The 21,787-nt window shown below is 35.9% G+C and overlaps 3 protein-coding genes across 6 annotated transcripts; 2 read left to right on the top strand and 1 right to left on the bottom strand.

Moving 5' to 3' along the window:
• Positions 1–2,269: 2,269 nt before the first annotated feature.
• Positions 2,270–18,151, top strand: LOC121262530 (protein STRICTOSIDINE SYNTHASE-LIKE 5-like). 3 transcript variants are annotated; one of them, XR_005940118.1, is made up of 5 exons: positions 2,270–2,840; positions 3,920–4,215; positions 4,368–4,500; positions 4,692–5,045; positions 17,998–18,151. XR_005940118.1 is itself a non-coding variant. In XM_041165039.1 (4 exons), exons 1-4 carry the CDS (start codon positions 2,388–2,390, stop codon positions 4,962–4,964), a joined length of 1,167 nt encoding a protein of 388 aa, XP_041020973.1. In that variant the 5' UTR covers positions 2,270–2,387; the 3' UTR covers positions 4,965–5,155. The 3 variants fall into 3 exon arrangements, 1 of the variants encoding a protein (XP_041020973.1); XR_005940117.1 differs by having other exon boundaries at positions 3,908–4,215; XM_041165039.1 differs by lacking the exon at positions 17,998–18,151 and having other exon boundaries at positions 3,908–4,215; positions 4,692–5,155.
• Positions 9,992–18,151, top strand: LOC121262531 (protein STRICTOSIDINE SYNTHASE-LIKE 6-like). The gene is given in 5 exon segments (XM_041165040.1): positions 9,992–10,367; positions 10,370–10,647; positions 11,558–11,865; positions 12,018–12,150; positions 17,647–18,151. Coding segments are annotated over 5 exon segments (1,161 nt in total). The 5' UTR covers positions 9,992–10,195; the 3' UTR covers positions 17,917–18,151.
• Positions 18,134–20,871, bottom strand: LOC121262529 (probable acyl-activating enzyme 2). 2 transcript variants are annotated; one of them, XM_041165037.1, is made up of 2 exons: positions 20,377–20,871; positions 18,134–19,603 (listed from the first exon to the last, which is right to left on the bottom strand). In XM_041165037.1, exons 1-2 carry the CDS (start codon positions 20,704–20,706, stop codon positions 18,161–18,163), a joined length of 1,773 nt encoding a protein of 590 aa, XP_041020971.1. In that variant the 5' UTR covers positions 20,707–20,871; the 3' UTR covers positions 18,134–18,160. The 2 variants fall into 2 exon arrangements, with proteins under 2 accessions (XP_041020971.1, XP_041020972.1); XM_041165038.1 differs by lacking the exon at positions 20,377–20,871 and adding an exon at positions 20,058–20,154.
• Between the last annotated feature and the right edge of the window lie 916 nt (positions 20,872–21,787).

The following is a 21,787-nucleotide window of genomic DNA, read 5'->3' as shown; positions in this document are numbered from 1 at the left end:
TGTAGGGTTCGATTTTGGCTGCTCTTCTAAAGGACAGTACTATCGCAGTTTTCCAGTTAAATGAGAAAACAAAAGCAAGTCCCAAGCTACATGGAAACGATTCTTATTTGTAGGATCTGTTCATATATATGCATGTCGACATACCATGCTTCTTGGTCAATATTGATGGATTAATTGTCCAATATAATGCATGGCGGCATGTGGATAATGTGGTACGTACGGTATGCAGTAACTCATAGTCGACTAATCCAAATTTATTTGTTCAATAAAAGAGTCAGATATAAATAAAATTAGTGATAAGTGGTGTAATATAAGTCGGATATAAACTGATCGACGTTGCAAATGGCGGCCACATGTCAAATGAATGTGGCATTACAATTATTGCCATGCACCTACTCACACGAGTCAGCGATCTGCAGCGCGAAAAGGATGGAAAGGTAGGTTATAAGATAGATCATTGACTATTACTACCTCAACATTTGAATAACAATGCAATATATGAAATGAATAATTTGGTTACCTTCATGCTAGCTAGCATATAATTATATGCTAACTACCTACCTGTTTCTAATTTAATTTTAATTCTTTCTTCATTAATATATATTCATGATAATATAGCTAGCGTTAAATGGTAAAAATGAAAAATAAAATTGTCAAACATGAATCACTATTCATTCTTGTTCATATCATATAACCACTTTTATAGTATAATATATATACTATTTAAAACTAACATCAATATTAATTATTACAACTTTTACAAATTTTTAAATAAAATACTATAAATAATTTTTTTTTCCAAATTTCAAAACAAAAATATATATATGTTGGGAACCTCTCCTAGGTAGGGCCCTCCGAATCCACCCCTACAGAGTAAACTCTCATCCTATGTACCGTACCCTTAAAAGTTTTCCTATACTAAACTGATTAAATCGTTGGCTTTTCACCAGGAGTGTGTAGTCCCAAATGATTGTTTGCACCCATTAGATGTTAGATCTTGGACCTTGAAGGGAGTGATACTCTAATAAAAATAATATTTTAACAATATTTTATTCAATTTTTATTTTATCTTATCTCATCTCATCTTATCTGTATAACCAAACGATACTTTAATGTTCATCCCATTGATAGCCCAATGCCGAGTATAAAAGCAATAGATAAATCTAAAAGATGTTGATTAACATACAAAAAAGTAAAAGTCACGTAAAACAAATAAGACACAACTATTCTAAACAATGAAAGAGACCTTGTAAAAAGAGAGAATCTCTACAAATCTAGGCACTTCTTTACACTCTCTTTAGATCCTCTCTCTCTCAAGATTTCTATAGGGATAACATCTTATTCAACCTCTCCTCTACCTTAGAGCACTGGCATTAGCCAAATGTAAGTGAAAGTTATAATTTAGTTAATGTGGCTCAAATTTGACCTATATTGGATTAGTCAAACTAAATTCATCTATAATATTAGCTACAATAAATCTATCACACAAGTCATATATATGACTTGAACTGTAACAAAGTCATATGTATATTAATTTTATTATTTCCAACAAACCGTGTCCCGCACGTTCTTGTTCTCCTTCCGGCGGCTCGTACATTTCAGCAAGTATTTGTTCCATTTCTTCTGTCTTCCCAAGTACATTAATTTCAGACGTATCCATTGAAGTTTGATCGATGAAAAATTGTATTAATGCAATGCCTGGTGCTACATAGCATATATAAATGTATTTATAGATTATTGGACTGTAAAAATGATAGTAGTAGTAGCAGCATAATTTGTTTAAAAGTGAAAATAATTGTTAGAAATGGTTGGGGAGAGTTGGGGGTTATAAAAATGAAAATAAAAGTATTTAAATAAATAAAAAAATTGTATTAAAAAATAGATTAAAATAATAATAAATAATAATTTATTATTATAGAGAATAACTAATCTAATGTTGAGTTTAAATTTTGAGTAATTAATTAAAAGTAAAAAAAGTCATATATTAGTCAAATTTTGATTTTTGCAAAACCATCATGATCGTGGACTATGACCGTATTGTTGGACTCGGCCGGCGGCCACGTTCAAAAATACCATCAACATGCAGTACCCATTCAAGGCTATGCTCTCTCTTGATAGAGTAATGTTATTTATTATTTTAATTTTTATTATGTTATTATCATCTTATAATATATTATTTGATGATATTATCTAATGATATATTCTGAAATAATAAGAGGATGATAGAAGTTAAGATGATGAATAAATTTATACATGTATATATATATATATATATTGCTCTCGTTAAGCGCTGTTAATCTGACATAGCTGTTAATCCATAATCATCCTTTCCTGATACCGAGTCGATCTCTGCACTTACTAACGCCCCTCACTCTCAGTACCCCACCATGTCCGAGTCAAATAACCCCGACTCAACTTCCACTCCCAACGCTTCTCGTCTTACTTCCAACAGCAAAACCTCATGCTCATGGCTTTTCACCTCTTTCATGACGGTACTGGTCCCCGTTTTGGCGGCGATCATTCTGTACAACCTCGACTCGTTCGACCCGGCTCCACTGCCCCCCGAACTGTTGACTCGGCACGCCATAGCCGCGCCGGCAAGCAACAAGCACATGCTCCGCGGAGCGGAGCTGGTGGGCGTGGGGAACTTGGAGGGACCAGAAGATGTTGCTTATGATCGCAGCTCCGGAGTCATCTACACGGGCTGTGCTGACGGCTGGATAAACAGAGTCAACCTGAACGACTCGGAGGTGCAGAAGTGGATCAACACCGGCGGCAGACCTCTGGGAATAGCCGTCGACGGACTTAAACAGGAAGTTGTCGTTGCCGATCCAAAAATGGTAAAGCTCGCATGACTAACGTAAAGTTCAATTATGAGTTGTTATGGGGAGTAAACTCCCCAGTAGAAATCAGCCACGTCACTCTAATTAGATAAAAGTTGTATTAAATCAGTAAGTCATGCTACAGCAATAACATAAAAAGTAGAAAGTTTTCGGGTGGATGCAATTTGCTAAAGCATATCCAATTGAGTAACGTTACTCGCAACATCTTTTTATTATCTTACTATTATTTTATAATATATATGATATTAGATGAATAGTTTATAAATAAAATATAATAAATAATATTCAATCATTTAATACCGTCATATCATGAAATGATGGAAGGATAATAAGAAAGAAGATGATGAATAAATTTGTTGTATCTAATTTATATATTTAGCTTATAGGTATCTTATGCCTAGTTTATTTTCATAATTTTTCTCAATTCATCTTATTTCTTTTAATTATTACAATTTTATTAAATTTTTACATAAAATAAAATAAACAATTTAATTTTTTTAAATTTTAAAACAAAAATAATATTAAAAAAATATATTCTAACAATATTTAATTTAATTTTTAATTTTAATCTTATCTCATCTGCGAAAATAAAGAAGGTTTTATAGTCTGCGATGCCACTACTTTTTTTGTATGATGTTTTATATAAGAAAAATTCTGCTTATAATTTTCATACCATATATCATATATAATTTTTTATTTTTTTTTAATTATCTTTTATATCACACAATGTTTTTTAATTATTTTAATTCAAATAAACTAATTGAGTTTCTATCTATATACTTATAACTATCTATTATTGGAAACATAGTGCATGAAAAGTACAAAATGAAGAAGATAAAGGGCTTCAATGCTTGAGATTGGGATGACCCTACTAACCTAGTCATGAAGATATTTTGAAACACATTCGATGCCATTACGCCATATTACAAAATATCAGGGGAATGACTTGATTGGAAACGTGTTTTTTTCTATGCATGCTTGGGGTTGAAATATGTTTTGGGTTAGTCTTTAGCATGCTAATGAAATCTGGTGTGGTGTGCGTATATAAAACAAAATAATATTAGGGCCTACTGAAGGTGACGGCAGAGGGCAAAGTGGAGGTGTTGACAGATGAGGCTGAGGGACAAAAGTTAAGAACCACAGATGCTGTAGATGTTGCACAGAATGGCATTGTTTATTTTAGTGATGCTTCCTATAAATATAGTTTAGACGAGTTCTTTTGGGATATATTGGAGGGTAAGCCCCATGGTAGACTTCTGAGTTATGATCCAGCTACCAAAACCACCCAGGTGCTGCTCCCCAATCTTTACTTTGCTAATGGAGTTGCTGTCTCCCCTGATCAAAATCATGTCATCTTTTGCGAAACAACAGCGTATGTTTGCCGAGTCCCCTTCTTTGCATTCATATATCTATTCCTCTCTCACTTAAAAGCTCTCAAGTTCAGATAAAAACTTGAAGAAATCTTGTTCCTGTTTTGTTAGTTTTCTTAACTTTCTTTAGCATTGATTCCAATAATGGGTGCAGGAGAAGGTGTAGAAAATATCATATTAGTGGCAACGAAAAAGGAAAAGTCGACAAGTTTATCGAAAATCTACCAGGCATGCCTGATAACATCCGATATGATGGAGAAGGCCACTACTGGATTGCACTGGTACAGGTAATTTGAATTTCCCTTTAATATATAAGTTGTCCTGCTTTTACAGGAATTCTTGTCTTGCTTGCTTGCTTTATGGAATTCGATCAAAAGATTTCATGAATACAATTCCTTTGGTGTACGATCCTTTGAAGAATTCTAGTACTTACTCAGCACATTATTCTAACGAGTCACTGTTTGTGCAATACTGACAGGAATATACACTTTCATGGTATTTAGCATTCAAATATCCTCTCATCCGAAAGTTTGCAGCAATTGCGCTAAAGTACACAGGGCAACCATATTTTTTTGCGAGGTCTGGAGGGGTTCTGGTCGTTGACTTGGCAGGAAAACCAATTGCTCACTACTATGATCCTGAACTGCCTCTGCTCACAAGTGCGATGAAGATAGGAGATCATCTGTATTGCGGTTTCCTTGTTGCCCCCTATATTATCAGCCTCAACCTGAAACAATATCCTGCCGTATAAAAACAAGATATTGTACTTCTTGATAGTTGGCACCCTTACAATAATCGGCTAGATGCTCTTGATCAACCTGTAACTTTGCACATGGTTCTGGCTCTCTGTTGATGTGTTCTGGCTGTGTGTCTCTATAAGTAGACTGTATGTGTTTGTATGGTTCTGACTGTTTGTTATTGAATTAAAAAAGATATTAATCATTTCAATTTTTACAAACTTTTAAATAAAATACTATAAACAATTTTATTTTTTCAAATTTCAAAATATATATATATATATATATTATGTCGGGAATATCTCGAAGGTAGGGCCCTCCGGACCCACTCCTGTAGAATAAACTCTGATCCAGTGTACCGCACTCTCGAAAGTTTTCATACATAGAATTAGTTAAATCGCTATTTTTCACTAGAAGGTGTGGCTCCAAATGATTGTTTACATTTATGAGGTATTAAATTTTAGACTTTAAAAGAAGTGATACCTCAACAAAAATCATATTTTAACAATATTTTATATAATTTTTATCTCATCTCATCTCATCTGTGCAACCAAACAAATAGAACAAGCTTACAAATAAAGCTCTTAGAATAATTTTGTACATCTCTTGATAAATTTACATGTGCATGACATATTTAAATATTAAAAATTTGAAATTTGAATTTTTGTAAGATGATTGTTTATCATCTTTTACATGCGCATGTTTTGTTTGAAATTTTTCAAAAGTGATTGATATTCTTTTTTACATATGCAAAAAATAGATGATTTTATTTGAAAATTTTAGAAAATAAATAGTGCTTCTTTTGTCATATGCGAGAAGTAAGATTAAATTTAAAAATATTGAAAAATGATTGATGCTCTTTTTGACATATGTAAAAAGTAGATGATTTTATTTGAAAAAATTAGAAAATAAATACTGCTCCTTTTGTCATATGCGAAAAGTAAGATTAAATTTGAAAATATTGAAAAGTGATTGTTGCTCTTTTTGACATGCAAAATGTAGATGATTTTGTTTGAAAATTTTAAAAAGTAAATAGTGTTCCTTTTGTCATATGCGAAAAGTAAAATATTAAGTTTGAAAAATTTGAAAAGTGATTGATGCTCTTTCGACATATGCAAAAAGAATATGATTTTGTTTGAAAATTTTGAAAAGTAAATCATGCTCATTTTCTCATATGTGAAAAGTAAAAGATTAGGTTTGAAAAATTTGAAAACTGAAAATGATGTTGTATTTCACAATTGCAAAAATGATAAATTTTTATTTGAAAATTTTGAAAAGTGAATGGTGCTTCTTTTTGACATGTGAATCTTTTTAAATTTGAAAATGAAGCTTCATATGCCTATAAATATCTCAATTGAGATATTCAAATTCAGAATATAAGAACACATCATTGCAAGTTTTACAACATTCATTCAAGCTTTTAATCTCTCTTCTCCAAGCATTGAGCCTTAACTCTTGTTCATTTTGAGAGAGATATAGTTTTGTGCTGTATTGTTTTATTCCACTCATTAAGGAGTGTTTTCTGATAACCTATCCACTATCAGCTCTTATATCGGTAAAAGGGTGTGTATAACTTTTGTGTGTGTAGAAGGTGTTCTATATAGGGAATAGATGTTGAATCACCACGTGTAAGGTGATTGCAAATGTGGAGGGTATTCTACATGGATTATTTCTGGCGGTACTGCTCAAAAGTATAATATATTTCTATCTCTATCTGAAGGAGATTGGATAGTGAATTTGAAAATTCTCAAGGGGTAGTTTGAGGCGAGGACGTAGGTAGTGGGGTTAAACCTCGTTAAAATACTTCAATTTTCTTCATTTTACCCTTACTCTTTATATTTACTTTTACTTTATATTTTATTCATATTTATATTGTGTATTTAATTTATAATTGTAGGGCAACAAAAACGTTGATTAACATACAAAAAAGTAAAAATGACATAAAGCAAGTAAGACAACTATTCTAAACAATGAAAGAGACCTCTATAAAAAGAGAGAATCTCTGCAAATCTAGGCACTCTTCAAATCCTCTCTCCCTAGATTTCTATAGGTATAACCTCTTATTCAACCTCTCCTCTACCTTAGAGCACTCGTCAAATGCCAGTGAAAGTTATAATTTAGTTAATGTGGCTCAAATTTGGCTTGCATTGGACTAGTCAAACTAAATTTATCTACAATATTAGCTACAGTAAACTCTCACACAAGTCATATATAATTTGAACTGTAGTAAGGTCATATGTATATTTTATTATTTCCAACAAACCCCATCCCACACGTTCTCGTTCTCCTTCCGGCGGTTCATACATTTGAGTAAGTATTTTGTGCCATTAATTTCTTCTGTCTTCCCAAGTACATTTCAATATCCATTGAAGTTTGATTGATGAAAAACTGAATTAATGCAATGCCTCGTGCTAAATAGCAACTATAAATGTATTTATAGTTTGTTGGATTGTGAAAATGATAGTAATAATAGCACAATTTGTTGTTCAACTAGAAATGATAATTTTATAGATTGTGAAAAATAAAGATGAAAATAATTGTTAGAAATTGTTGGGGAGATTTGGAGGTTATGAAAATGAAAATAAAAAATTATTTAAATAAATAAAAAAATGAATTAAAAAGTAGATTAAAAAATAATAATATTTTATTATTATAGAGGATGAGATAACTAATCTAATGTTGAGTTTAAGGTCCCGTTTGGTTGCAAGATTTAGCTGAGATCAACTCAGTTCAATCTAATTTTAAGCTGAGTCAAACATCTAAATACTCAAATTTTAAATTATTAAACTCATCTCAACTTAAAACTTCCTTACACGTGGGATCCACAATATTTTTTAACTCAATACATCTTTATACGTGAGACTTACAATATTTTTTTAATTTTTTATAAATAGTATTAAACTCATCTTAATATTCAAACACATTTAAACTCATTTCAGATGAGCCTTGCATAACTCACACCATCTATTCAACTCACTACTCTTCATAAAGAACTCAACTCAGCTCAACATCTAAATATAATTTAAATTTTGAATAATTAATTGAAAGTAAAAAAGTTATATATTATCCAAATTTTAACTTTGAGATAGCTAATTCAATCTAGTACTCCTCAACCTTTTTTCCTTTCCTTTATTGCATTAAGAGACATGTGTAGTCATAGAAAAGTGCACAATCATAAAAAAAAATAATAATAATAAATTTCACCCCGAATACGTGGTAGAATTTTATGCAAATTAACTATATCTCTTGCCGCCAAAAAAAAAAAAAAAAAAAACAAAGAAAAAAAAACTAACTGTATCTCTTTATTTATATATTTATATATTTTATTTACGATTTACATGGATAAGCATCCAAAGGACCAAACATGTATCAATTACCATTAGGGCAGTACAAGAAATCGAAGGACTGATCAAGATCGATTTAGACCGATTGGCTGAGCTCGAAACTGGCCAAAACTGACAGGGAACCGGTCGGCAGACGGTAGAATTTTATCAAAACCAACGACGGCCTGTTCGATCTCAGTTCGAACAAGTATAAAACCGCTCAACCAGCTGACGTCTTAAACTAATTTTTTTTATATATATAATTCATCCTAAAACGATCCTGTTTCCAGGTAAAATGACATCGTTTTGCTTATGCTTAAAAAAAAAAAAAAAAAAGGGAATAGCCTAGGATTTAAACAACCATGCTCTCAGTCTCTTCTCTTGTCGTTTTGAGCCCTCAGCACTCAGTCCTCTCAGTCTCCAGCAGTGCAGTGACTCATCCTTTCCAACGTCCAGAGCTAGGGGCAGAACTATGTTGTAGAGTAGGTCCCCCCAAAAGTTTTAAAAATTAGGCTTATATATATTGTATAATTACAATTTTAAGTGTATATATTATTAAAATATTTAAGATTGCCCCTAGCACTCAAACACAATGTATATCACTCAAATATCCTTAAATCCATTAATATAATAGCATTGATTTGACATCTCTATCTCTCTTTATTTTTCTTTGGTGTGCATTGTGCGATTTGTTTAGTTTCATATCAATGATATCATATAAATTTTTCTTATCTTTCTGAGCTTAGATGGTTACATGATTTTTTAACAATTTTTTTCTCATTTTTTTTTATTTTTTTTCTAATCTGGGTCATTCTCAACTTAGTTGAGTTTCTTGCCTATCACCTGTACACAATCTTCCTTTACAACTTTTGATATGTTTTTAACCACATATTAATCAGTTAACTAGTTAGAAGTTTCAAGAGAGTTTATTTAATAATTAAAACAAATCTGGAAGATTCTTGCATATGGGAGGCAGCAGATTTGTCTAGTTAGATGATTGATGAGACGTTTCTAGAGAGATAGAGAGAGTATGTGAAGAAATTATATTCTTTTGTGAAGAATTTATTAGTTATTCACATGCTTTTTTCTGTTCACTTATTAATAGTAATACAATTATATAATAAAATTCTAACGACTTTTATATTATTAGATACTTTTTCAAGTTTTTTCTTGATCTATAAATTTTTCTTAAAACTTAAAAAAATGAATAAGCCAATAACAATTGTATAATTTTATGACATATGATTATTTTTTTATATATAATTATGTGCAAAAAATACATATTACTTATGATGACACATACCATACATTTTTTCGATCGCTCCTCAGATACCAAATCCTAGTTCCCCCTTTTGTTTCTATTTTCTTGATTGATGATTCTGTTATTTATTATCTTCTTGAATTCTTAGATGATTTTATCGTTTACCATTTCTATTTTCTGAATTTTTGAATTTGGTGGTTGCTTGGTTTGATTAAATGGCTACTTTGGGCACTTTTTTTTTTTTTTTTTTTAAGAGACCCAATTTATTTCTAACAATCTGTCAAATTGATTGTGAACCGGCGGGCAACCGTATCGGCCGGTTATACTCCTTATACGGCTAGTTTTTAGATAGTTTTCTTTTCCAAAATATCAATTTTGGTCGGTTTCGATTTGTGCATAAAATCGAACGGTCGGTTTTTCACCCCTAATTACCATTACGAAACGGCTATCGTGGACTATGACGGTGTTGTTGGACTCGGCCGGCGGCCACGTCAAAAAATACTATCAACAGTACCTATTCAAGGCTATGCGCGCGCGCTCTCTCTCTCTCTCTCTCTCTCGTTTATAAGCGCTGTTAATCCGACATAATCATCCTTTCCTGATACCGAGTCGATCTCTGCACTTACTAACGCCCCTCACTCTCAGTAGTCAGTACCCCACCATGTCCGAGTCAAATAACCCTGACTCAGCTTCCAGTCCCAACGCTTCTCGTATTACTTCCAACAGCAAAACCTCATGCTCATGGCTTTTCACCTCTTTCATGACGGTACTGGTCCCCGTTGTGGCGGCGAGCATTCTGTACAACCTCGACTCGTTCGACCCGGCTCCACTGCCCCCGATCTGTTGACTCGGCACGCCATAGCCGCGCCGGCGAGCAACAAGCGCATGCTCCGTGGAGCGGAGCTGGTGGGCGTGGGGAACTTGGAGGGACCAGAAGATGTTGCTTATGATCGCAGCTCCGGAGTCATCTACACGGGCTGTGCTGACGGCTGGATAAACAGAGTCAACGTGAACGACTCCGAGGTGCAGAAGTGGATCAACACCGGCGGCAGACCTCTGGGAATAGCCGTCGACGGACTTAAACAGGAAGTTGTGGTTGCCGATGCAAAAAGGGTAAAGCTCGCACAGCTAACGTACAGTTAAAACTTAGTATTATGAGTAAACTTCCCAGTAGAAATCAGCCACGTCACTCTAATTAGATAAAAGTACGTACTAACAATAAGTAATGCTACATCAATGGCATTAAAAAGCAGAAAGTTTTCGGGTAGATGCATTAAATTGCCAGAGCATATCCAATTTATTTAGATGTTAGGTATATATCTTGTAGTACGCGACGTCACTACTTTTTATGTGTGATGATTTATATAAGTAATTTTTTTATACCATTATCATATATAATTATTTATTTTTTTATGATCTTTTATATCACATTTTTTTTTAATTATTTTGTTTCTATTAAATTAATTGAGTTTTTACTCATAGTCCCTTCAGTGCGTACTTCTTAAGATAACCATCTACTTATAACTATCTATCTATTATTAGAAAGAGAAATACTATAGTAAAAAAAATTTACATAAAAGTAAAATTATAAATTGATGTGGATTGATGCAGTATATCAGATTATAAAATTATTTTTAATATAAAGTTGATCTAGCATATCATGTGAAGCTATATCAATTTATAAATTTATTTTTATATATAAATTTCTTTATTTTGTAATGTTTCTCTTATTGAAAAAGGCAATGCATGAAAAGTTCAAAATGAAAGAAGATAGAGGGCTTCAAACTTGAGATTGGGATGACCCTACTAACCTGGTCATGAAGATATTTTGAAACACATTCGATGCCATTACGCCATATTATCTGTTTGGAAATTTATTAAATTACAAAATATCAGGGCAATGAGTACTTGTTTGGAAACGTGTTTTTTTCTATGCATGCTTGGGGTTGAAATATGTTTTGGGTTAGTCTTTAGCCTGATAATGAAATCTGGTGTGGTGTGTGTATATAAAACAAAATAATAGGGCCTACTGAAGGTGACGGCAAAGGGCAAAGTGGACGTGTTGACAGATGAGGCTGAGGGACAAAAGTTTAGAACCACAGATGCTGTAGATGTTGCACAGAATGGCATTGTTTATTTTAGTGATGCTTCCTATAAATATAGTTTAGATGAGTCCGTTTGGGATATATTGGAGGGTAAGCTCCATGGTAGACTTCTGAGTTATGATCCAACTACCAAAACCACCCAGGTGCTGCTCCCCAATCTTTACTTTGCTAATGGAGTTGCTGTCTCCCCTGATCAAAATCATGTCATCTTTTGCGAAACAACAGCGTATGTTTGCCGATTTCCCTTCTTTGCATTCATATATCTATTCCTCTCTCACTTAAAAGCTCTCAAGTTCAGATAAAAACTTGAAGAAATCTTGTTCCTGTTTTGTTAGTTTTCTTAACTTTCTTTAGCATTGATTCCAATAATGGGTGCAGGAGAAGGTGTAGAAAATATCATATTAGTGGCAACGAAAAAGGAAAAGTCGACAAGTTTATCGAAAATCTACCAGGCATGCCTGATAACATCCGATATGATGGAGAAGGCCACTACTGGATTGCACTGGCACAGGTAACTTGATTCTTAATTTCCCTTTAATATATAAGTTGTCCTGCTTTTTCAGGAATTCTTTGTCGTGTAATTGGGATCCTTGCTTGCTTTATTGTTATCCCTTCCCCTGATGGAATTCGATCAAAAGATTTTATGAATACAATTCCTTTGGTGTACGATCCTTCGAAGAATTCCAGTACTTATGTCAATAAACGAAATGGTGAGAATGAAAAGCAGAGAGCATTGACGAAGGATGAAGGAAAAGTTCTGTATATTCCTCAATGAATCGCACTGTACATAATGCCGTGGGTATATATCCCTCTCGTATAACAAAACGCACCAACTCTGTACTAAAAGCCAGCTAATAATAGAAAAAGTATTTACAAATAAATGGAAAACAAGGAAACTAGTGTAATTACAAATCAGCCCTTTTCTATACTGGTGCTCAAAAGTTTTGTAGTTTCTTGATTCTCTGTACTGTGTAATAGCCCCACACAAGATGGAGAATAGAGGTTGACTATTTCCATCTTGGATAAATGTAACTTAATGATGAAGGAGGGCAAAGCCTTTGTAAAAATATCAGCTAGTTGGCACTGTGAGGCAACATGAGCTTTGATGATGCTGCCCTCTTGGATCTTGTCTCGGATTAAGTGACAATCTAACTCGATATGTTTGATACGTTCGTGAAAGATCGGATTAGCAACTATGTGGAGTGCAGCTTGGTTGTCACAATAAAGTAAAGCAGCCTGAGGATGTGGAACCCAAAGATCAAGAAGCAAGTACCTAAGCCAAGTGAGCTCAGAGCATGTGGAAGCCATGGATCGATATTCGGCCTCAACTGAGGAGCAGGACACCACAGATTGTTTCTTGGATTTCCAAGAAATAAGGGAATTGCCAAGAAGTATGCAATACCCAGTAATGGAGCAATGTGTGTCAGGACACGAGGCCCAATCTGAATCACAATAGGCCTTAAGTTGAAGTGGAGATGAGGATGAGAGTAATATACCCTGTCCAGGTGCTGCCTTGATGTATCAAAGAGTTTTATGAGCTGCAGCCAAATGTGAAGTCGTGGGATGATCCATAAATTGGCTAAGGAGCTGGACAACATAAGATATGTCAGGCCTAGTGATTGTAAGATACAACAAACGACCAATAAGTCTTCTATAGAGGCTTGGGTCTGGTAGTGGATCATCAGAAGATTTGTTGAGCTTAAAATTCCGCTCAAGGGGCAGTTGAAGTGGTTTGCTGCCGAGGGTCCCTGTGTCAGCCAAGATGTCTAAAGCGTATTTTCTTTGACACAAGTGAATACCTTTGGAAGACCTGGCAACTTCCAAACCAAGAAAATAACGCAAACATCCAAGATCTTTGATCTTAAATTGAGTGTGAAGAAAAGATTTGAGTGATGCAATGGAAGAAAGACAACCAGCCACAATGATATCATCTACGTAAACTAGTAAGGCAATGAAAGATGAGCCATCTAGTTTAGTAAAGAGACTGTAATCAACTTTAGATTGTTCAAACCCAAAATCAATGAGAGAAGAGGAAAATTTTGAATACCATTATCGGGAGGCTTGTTTAAGTCCATAGAGACTCTTGAGAAACTTGCATACTTGATTGGGTCCTCCTTTGTTATAACTCGGTGGTTTACGCATATAAATCTCCTCATGCAAATCACCATGAAGAAATGCGTTGTGAACGTCAAATTGAAGAAGTGACCAGCCTTATACTGCTGCAACAGATAATAAGACTCTGACAGTAACAAGCTTAGCGACTGGGGAAAAGGTCTCCGTATAGTCTATACCTTCTTGTTGTGTGAACCCCTTTGCAACAAGCTTTGCTTTCAACCTTTTCTACAGAACCATCAGCATGAAACTTAGTTTTGTAGACATATTTGCAATCAATTGCCTATTTTCCAGGAGGTAAATCAGTGTTAATCCAAGTTTGGTTCTGTTCTAAGGCAGACAATTTAGAGTTCATGGCTTGACACCAACCAGGGTGTTTGACAGCTTGTTTATAGGTGGTAGGGTCAGAAACAATGGAAATGGAGGTGGAAAAAGCAGTAAAAGAAGGAGAAAAATTCTAGTAAGTCAGAAAATTAGCTAAAGAGTAGAAATTACCAGTAGAGGAAGAAGAAGTCGTGGACAGCAACTGAGAAGGGCCTGAATGTGAAGTCTGGTTGCAATGAAATTCCTGCAGGTATTTTGGAGCTCTCCTTACCCTTTGTGACCTGCGAAGAGGGGGTTGAGGTGGAGAAGCTGGTAGGAAAAGTGAGGGATGAGTAGTGGGAGAAAAAGTGGAAGAATTATGTGATGGTGCAACATGTTGTTGAGATGAATTTGGTACAGGTATGGAGGGTGGAGTGGCGGGATGGTGAGGAGGTGGGCTGACTTGTGGAAAGGAAGAAATTGTGGGAAAATCACGTGAGTCCGGTAAAGGTTTAGTAAAAACAAGGGTGGGGTTCAGAGAAGGAGTGGATGAGGGATGAGGTAAAGATTGAAATGGAAAGATGGACTCATGAAAAAGCACATCCCGAGAAACAAAGGTGGTTTTGGACTCAAGATCAAGCAATTTATAACCTTTAGTTCCAAAAGGATATCCAAAAAAAATGCACATGCAACTTCAAGGATCAAATTTTGTTCTTCCTTGTGAAAGAGTGGCAGCAAAGCAAAGAGACCCAAAAACTTTTAAATGAGCATAAGTGGGTGGAGATTTAAATAAAAGTTCAAATGGTATTTTGTTTTGAAGAAGGGGACTAGGGGCCCTATTGATGAGGTATGTGGCGGTCAAAACACAATCATTCCAATATTCAAGAGGAAGACCAGCTTGAAATTTTAAAGCACGAGCCACATTAAGCAAATGTTGGTGTTTCCTCTCCACAACTCCATTTTGTTGTGGAGTGGCAACATAACTTGTTTGATGTAGGATCCATTTTTTAAGAAAAAACTCTTTCATTTTAAGTTCTCCTCCATTATCACTTCTTAGAATTTTGATGGTGAGGTTGAATTGATTTTCAATCATATTGGAAAAAAGACTCAATACTAGTTCGGGTGGCAACTTTGTTAGGAAGGAGATACAACCATGTACTCCTAGTGAAGTCATCAACTAAAGTTAAAAAATATTTTGAGCCATCATAAGCAGGAACAGAACAGGGTTCCCAGAGATCACAATGTACAATTTCAAATGGTATTGATGTCTTATGTTTGCTATGAGAGAAATGAAGTCTATGAAATTTTGCCAATGGACAAATGTAACAAGGCTTTGTATTAGTAGTTGAAATGCTTTTGTTTACAATAGGATCTGTAATCATATTCAGAACAGGAAAAGAAAGATGGCCTAGGCGACAATGCCATAGGTCAGTAACATTTTCAGTGTGTGAAGCAGAAGCTGTAGCAGACTTTGTAACTGTGGAAAAGTGAGAAAGATTGGTCACTAGGGTAGAGGGAGAGACAGCCGTGTTGAGCAGGTGATATAGACCATTCTTCAATTCACCCTTCCCAATCATTGTCCAAGAGAAAAAGTCTTGAATAAGGCAAAAATCAAAGAAAAAAACTAGACAACAGGTAAGATTGGCAGCCAACTTCTTGGCTGAAATTAAATTAAAACTAAAGGAAGGAACACACAAAACTTCGGTGAGGTGAAGTGAGGGTGTTAAGTGAACTGTGCCCATGTGTGTAACAGGTACATTTGTGCCATTTGGTAACTTAACAGAGTGAGAAACATGAGAATTAATAGTGGTAAAAAAAGAGGTACAACAGACCATATGGTCAGTTGCATCGGTATCAATTATCCAAGGAATTTCTTGTGAGAATGAATGATTGTGTGTGCAGGTGGATAAACAATTTGAAATACCAGAAATCTGAGGAGTTGACTTAGGAGGAATGACTGATTGAATCTGGTTGGCAGAGGACTGAGCAATGGTGGAGGGCGGCTGTTGTTAGAGTAATGCCATTAATTGCTGATATTGTGCCTGAGTAAGACCTACTCGACCATCACTGGAATCCTCAAGGTCAGAGTCAATAGGAGCAGTTTGAGCAGTAAGGCATTTGAACCTTGAGATTTATTGAAAAGTTTGTGTCCGGGGGGTAGCCATGGAGCTTGTAACACTTCTCCATTGTATGTCTAGACATGTTGCAATGAGAACAAATAGGGGCCTCGACGTTACCAACCTTGAAACAAGTTTCAAAAGAGTGTCTTGTGATCTTGCAGTGAGAACAATAGGCTCGGTCTTTCTTTGATTTTTGTTGGGATGGATTACGGGTAGGAAAAGGGTATGGTTTGCGAATGGCAAAGGCCATGGAGTCAGATGGGTTTGAAGTGGGGGTCATTTGATAGTGGCGTTCTTGTTGTTGAATGAGAGAAAAGACTTTTGTGATGGGTGGAAGGGGATCTAAGAGCATTATTTGGTCTCAAACAGGGGAATATGTGTCGTTTAAATCCATCAAAAACTGAAAGACATAGTCCCGTTGGTATCGGTCTGAGAGAGTTTTCATCGATCCACAGGAGCAAACTAAAATGGGGTCATAAATAAGTAACTCATCCCAAAGAGATTTAGGCTTCGTTTGGAACATAAACTACTCTCAACTCATCTCAACTCATCATTATAACTTTTTCAAATCCCAACACAAAATATAATAAATAATTCAACTTTTTTCAATTTTTAAAATAATAATAATATTAAAAAATAATATTCTAACAATATTTTATCATCTCAACTCAACTCACTTCAACATCCAAACTCACCCTTAAGCCTTCCGTAATATACACTTGTAGTGTCAGAGTCTTGTTGAAGGCTGGCAAGGGTCTTCTTGAGCTGGTAAATACGAGGTCCATTTTGATGGGAGAAACGGTCCTGAAGATCGAGCCAAAGGTCATGGGCATTGTCTACGAAAGCCAACGCTAGATCTGATGGAGGGGCTTATAGAGTTTTGAAGCCATGAAACCACTATATCGTTGCAGCACTCCCATAAGTCAAGACGATGATCATCGGGGTCTATTGGTTGAAAAATAGAACCGGTGATGAAGCAGATTTTATTTTTGGCATGGAGAGCTCGTCTCATTGCACGGGACCAAGTTGGGTAGTTATCACTGGTACGCAAGTCGGTGACCAGAACGATGGTAGGGTTGTCGTCGTTGTCCAGCCGAAATGGGTTGCTGCTAGGGTTGGTGAGGTTTAGGTATTTGGCCATGTCAGTAAACGAAATGGTGAGAAGGAAAAGCAGAGAGCAGTGCACGAAGGATGAAGGAAAAGTTCTGTATATTCCTCAATGAATCGCACTGTACATAATGCCGTGGGTATATATCCCTCTCGTATAACAAAACGCACCAACTCTGTACTAAAAGCCAGCTAATAATAGAGTATTTACAAATAAATGGAAAACAAGGAAACTAGTGTAATTACAAATCAGCCCTTTTCTATATTGGTGCTCAGACGTCTTGTAGTTTCTTGATTCTCTGTACTGTGTAATAACTTACTCAGCACATTATTCTAACGAGTCACTGTTTGTGCACTACTGGCAGGAATATACGCTTTTATGGTATTTAACATTCAAATATCCTCTCATCCGAAAGTTTGCAGCAATTGCGCTAAAGTACATTGGGCGACCATATTTGGGGAGGTCTGGAGGGGTTCTGGCTGTTGACTTGGCAGGAAAACCAATTGCTTACTACTATGATCCTGAACTGCCTATGCTCACAAGTGCGATGAAGATAGGAGGTCATCTGTATTGCGGTTCCCTTGTTGCCCCCTACATTATCAGCCTCAACCTGAAACAATATCCTGCCGTATAAAAACAAGATATTGTACTTCTTGATAGTTGGCACCCTTACAATAATCGGCTAGATGCTCTTGATCAACCTGTAACTTTGCACATGGTTCTGGCTCTCAGTTGATGTGTTTGTACGTGGGTTGGAGACTAGATAATGAATTAGTGAACCCAATCACTATGTTTGTTCTTGAATTAAAGAAGAACAAAGAAAGAAAATTAATATTTAAGAGAAATTGGCATGCTTCAACATTTTGTTATACTTTTGGTCAAGAAAGGCTGCCCATAGTCTTTGCTTTCTCTCTCAAAATAAACTTTTGTGTCTTTCCGGTCGAAGTTTTTGGCAAATCCTCAAAAATTACAGTCCGAGGAGCCATGTAATGTGGTAAATGATCCCGACAAAACTTGATTATTTCCTGAGCACTGACATGATCATATCCCTCTTTTAACTTCACAAATGCACAAGGCGTCTGGCCCCAGTGATCATCCGGCCGCGCAACAACTGCAGCCTCAAGAACTGCTGGATGACCATACAAAACTGTTTCTACCTCAACTGTGCTTATGTTCTCCCCGCCAGAAATTACTATATCCTTCAAGCGGTCCTTCACTTCAATATAATTATCAGGATGTTTCACTGCAAGATCCCCACTTCGAAACCATCCACCGCTGAAAGCTTCTTCTGTGGCTTTCAAATCTTTGAGGTATCCACTCATTACAGTGTTGCCTCTAAACATGATCTCACCCATAGTTTTACCATCAGCCGGTACCCTTGCCAGTGTGACAGGATCTCTTATGTCAACCTCCTCCAAACCAAGATGATGCACCCCTTGTCGGGCTTTCAGTTTGGATCTTTCATCAAGAGGTAAAGAATCCCACTCGGGTTTCCATATGCAAGAAGTCCCAGGACCATATGTCTCGGTGAGGCCATACAAGTGAGACACACCAAAACCCAGCTCTTCCATTTTGGAAATAATTTGTGGAGGTGGTGGTGCACCGCCTGTCATCACTTCCACCTTGTGAGGAAGTGGACTTTGGTCACTGACTGGGGAATTCACAATCATGTTCAGGACAGTTGGTGCCCCTCCCATGTGCGTGACAGTGTGCTTAGCGATGCTGTCAAATATACCCTTTGGAGTAACTTTTCTAAGGCATATATTGGTGCCTCCCTGAGCCGCCAACCCCCAAATGAGGCACCACCCGTTGCAATGAAACATAGGCACAGTCCAAAGGTAAACTGGCATTGAGCCTATTCCATGGAGAAGAACTGTTGACAACGAATTGAGATATGCACCTCTGTGACTATATACGACTCCTTTTGGTCTAGATGTTGTGCCGGAGGTGTAATTTAGGCTGATAGGATCCCATTCACAATTTGGATGTCTTACCTGGAATCCATTCTGTCCATTTACCAGCAGACTCTCATATTCATAAGTGTTAGCAGTAATGTCAACAGGACATGGGCCATCAGATTCAGATATCAACACTAGGAGTGGCGGCTCTGCACCTGTCTTTTCATGAACCTGGAATGCTCCACGAGCAATTTCAAGTAACTGGTAGTCTACAAAAATGATCTTTGCTTCTGAATGTGTTAGTAGGGATGACAACATTGCTGAATCATAGCGTGTATTAAGCGAACAGAGAACTGCCCCTGTCATTGGAACTGCAAAATGTAGCTCATGCATTGCCGGGACATTAGGGGCCAGGGTTGCAACCTGAGAAAGCAAGCTAGAGTTACAAATGTGGAAAAAGGGATAGAACTGAATGTCAGGACCATGTGGGTAAGCATATTTGAGTAAGAAATATTTCCATAGATTTACCGGATAGAGACAAACATATTTATTGTATCCTCAAGGAAAACTCCATTTCTCTCTATCTTAAGGCTCAAAATCTCACGGTAGACCAAGTTAATGATAAATTTTGCAGTTAGCTCTCAGTTAATTTTTTTAATGAAACCAAGCATCAGCCATCAAGAAATCAACTATACAAGGGAACATAAGAACATGCTTTGTAATTGTTTCTCTTGACCATATATCTTCGTTGTCCGATCATTAATTTAAAAAATAAAAATAAAAAAATGCGATTACAAGAGAAAACACTAACAGAAACGATATTTTAAAGTTTTTAAACAAGTAATGATTTTATATGCTAGAAAAAATCATTCTATACCAAAACTTGATAGAAATCCAGATACGGTGGAAAGAGAAACTAGTTGAGACTACGAGAACATCAAAATTGTGCGTGCATCCTACTGTTTTTTGTATTAATCCTGCATCCTCACCTCAAACAAAGTTTATAACACCCATAAATACCACATAAAAAAAAAAAACATAAATTCAAAGGATGTGGATCACTGGATATAAATCAATGAATCGTAGCAAGTACGAAGTCGCAAAATAAAAAATAATAATAAAAGACTCCAAAAAACAATGATCAAGACCACTAAACCTTGACACAAAAGAACTGCATGTTAAATAAATCAACTCACCACATCCCCCGTAGAAATTCCCAGCTGTGTCAGAGCAGAGGCCAGTCTCAGACATCGGTCATGAGTTTCACCCCATGTATATTTCACAGAACCATACACGACCGAGGTTCTGTCTCTGAAAGCCTTTGCCGCTCGGTCTAAGAAACTTATGGGAGACAAAGGAACGTGATTTGCTGAGCAATGAACCAGACCCTCCATTGATCTCCATGATTCTGGCTCGAACCTCCCGGAAAAGTGAGAGAATTTACTAGAATTTTGAGTGATAGAAAAATGAAATCGATTGAAACTACAAACGAAGCGAGTCCAGGAGTTCCTGAACAGGTGGTTCATGGTGGCGGAGGAACAGAGACTTGACAGCGAAGTTGGGGGAGATAATATAGCAAGTAATTATTGGTTTGTGTAAGGGACTGAAAACTGCTCGTGTTCAAAGGATTGATCAGAACAAATCCGAGCGGAAATATTAATATTAGCATTATCCAAATAATAATTGCTAAAGTCTTCCTTTTTTGTCTTTTTATTTGTTGGAGAAGAGGCTTGGAATTAAAGACAAAATTGCGGCTGGAGAACGGACAAAAATCGTGGCAGTCTTTTTTCGGCGTGGGCGTGGTTTTGAGAAAGAGAAATGATATTTACGAGTGTGTAAGTGTGTATAATTTAAAAAAAAAAAAAGAGTAAATATAAAATTTATATAATAAAAAATTAATTTTTTAATAATAAATTTTATTTTTTTTGTAATAATTATGTAATATTTATACAGTTATATTTTATAACTCTCAGAGAAAAAGAAAGAAACCGAACGGCAACCTCTTTTTTCGTGGGTTTTTGGGAGTGAAAAATCGGAGGCCAGAGGTTTTGTTTTCTTTTGGCTGGAAATTTTCCAGAGGAAGCGATGGCTTTGCTTTTGGTGGATTTTATTTTGGAAAACAACATGTAAGGCTAAATTTTTAAGTCTAAGTTTTGGGAAGTAATCCGAATCACAAGACCTTTTATTAGTATGAAAAATACTTGTTGCAAGTACCTGGTGTAAAAGGTGTATAAATGTGGCTGACGTGGAGACACTTGATGAAAGAGAGAGCGAGCTGATGAGAGAGAGATGAGAAGAGCTGAAGAGAGAGAGACCGAGCTGATGGAACTGATGAGAGAGAAAGACCAAGCTTATGAGAGAGACCGAGATGATGAAAGAGAAAGAATTCATTTTAAATCTGATGTGGCATGGACGATTGCACGCCAGTTGTATCTATCGATTGTATATAGAAGAACTATATTAGTATTATTATCCACTTTTGAGTTTTGGGAAGCTGAAGAGTATAGCCGAGTCTATGCATGTACTGTTACTGTAGTGTCACGCTCTCTTCGGATTGGAGTTTCTGCTCCTCCCTCCCTCATCCATCCTCTTTTTTCTTTCTAGTTT

Source organism: Juglans microcarpa x Juglans regia, chromosome 4S (genome assembly GCF_004785595.1).
Source record: "Juglans microcarpa x Juglans regia isolate MS1-56 chromosome 4S, Jm3101_v1.0, whole genome shotgun sequence".
Taxonomy (NCBI): domain Eukaryota; kingdom Viridiplantae; phylum Streptophyta; class Magnoliopsida; order Fagales; family Juglandaceae; genus Juglans; species Juglans microcarpa x Juglans regia.
The sequence above is the reverse complement of the archived record's forward strand: the minus strand, read 5'-3'. Positions and strand labels throughout refer to the sequence as shown.

Bases quoted from the DNA above. Each gene is read 5' to 3' on its own strand.
- LOC121262530 (XM_041165039.1), top strand. From the start codon at position 2,388: ATGTCCGAGTCAAATAACCCCGACTCAACTTCCACTCCCAACGCTTCT. The intron at 2,841-3,907 runs GTAAAGCTCGCA...AAATAATATTAG, and splicing joins TCGTTGCCGATCCAAAAATG to GGCCTACTGAAGGTGACGGC. The intron at 4,216-4,367 runs GTATGTTTGCCG...TAATGGGTGCAG, and splicing joins ATCTTTTGCGAAACAACAGC to GAGAAGGTGTAGAAAATATC.
- LOC121262529 (XM_041165037.1), bottom strand. From the start codon at position 20,706: ATGAACCACCTGTTCAGGAACTCCTGGACTCGCTTCGTTTGTAGTTTC. The intron at 19,604-20,376 runs GTGAGTTGATTT...TTGCTTTCTCAG, and splicing joins GAATTTCTACGGGGGATGTG to GTTGCAACCCTGGCCCCTAA.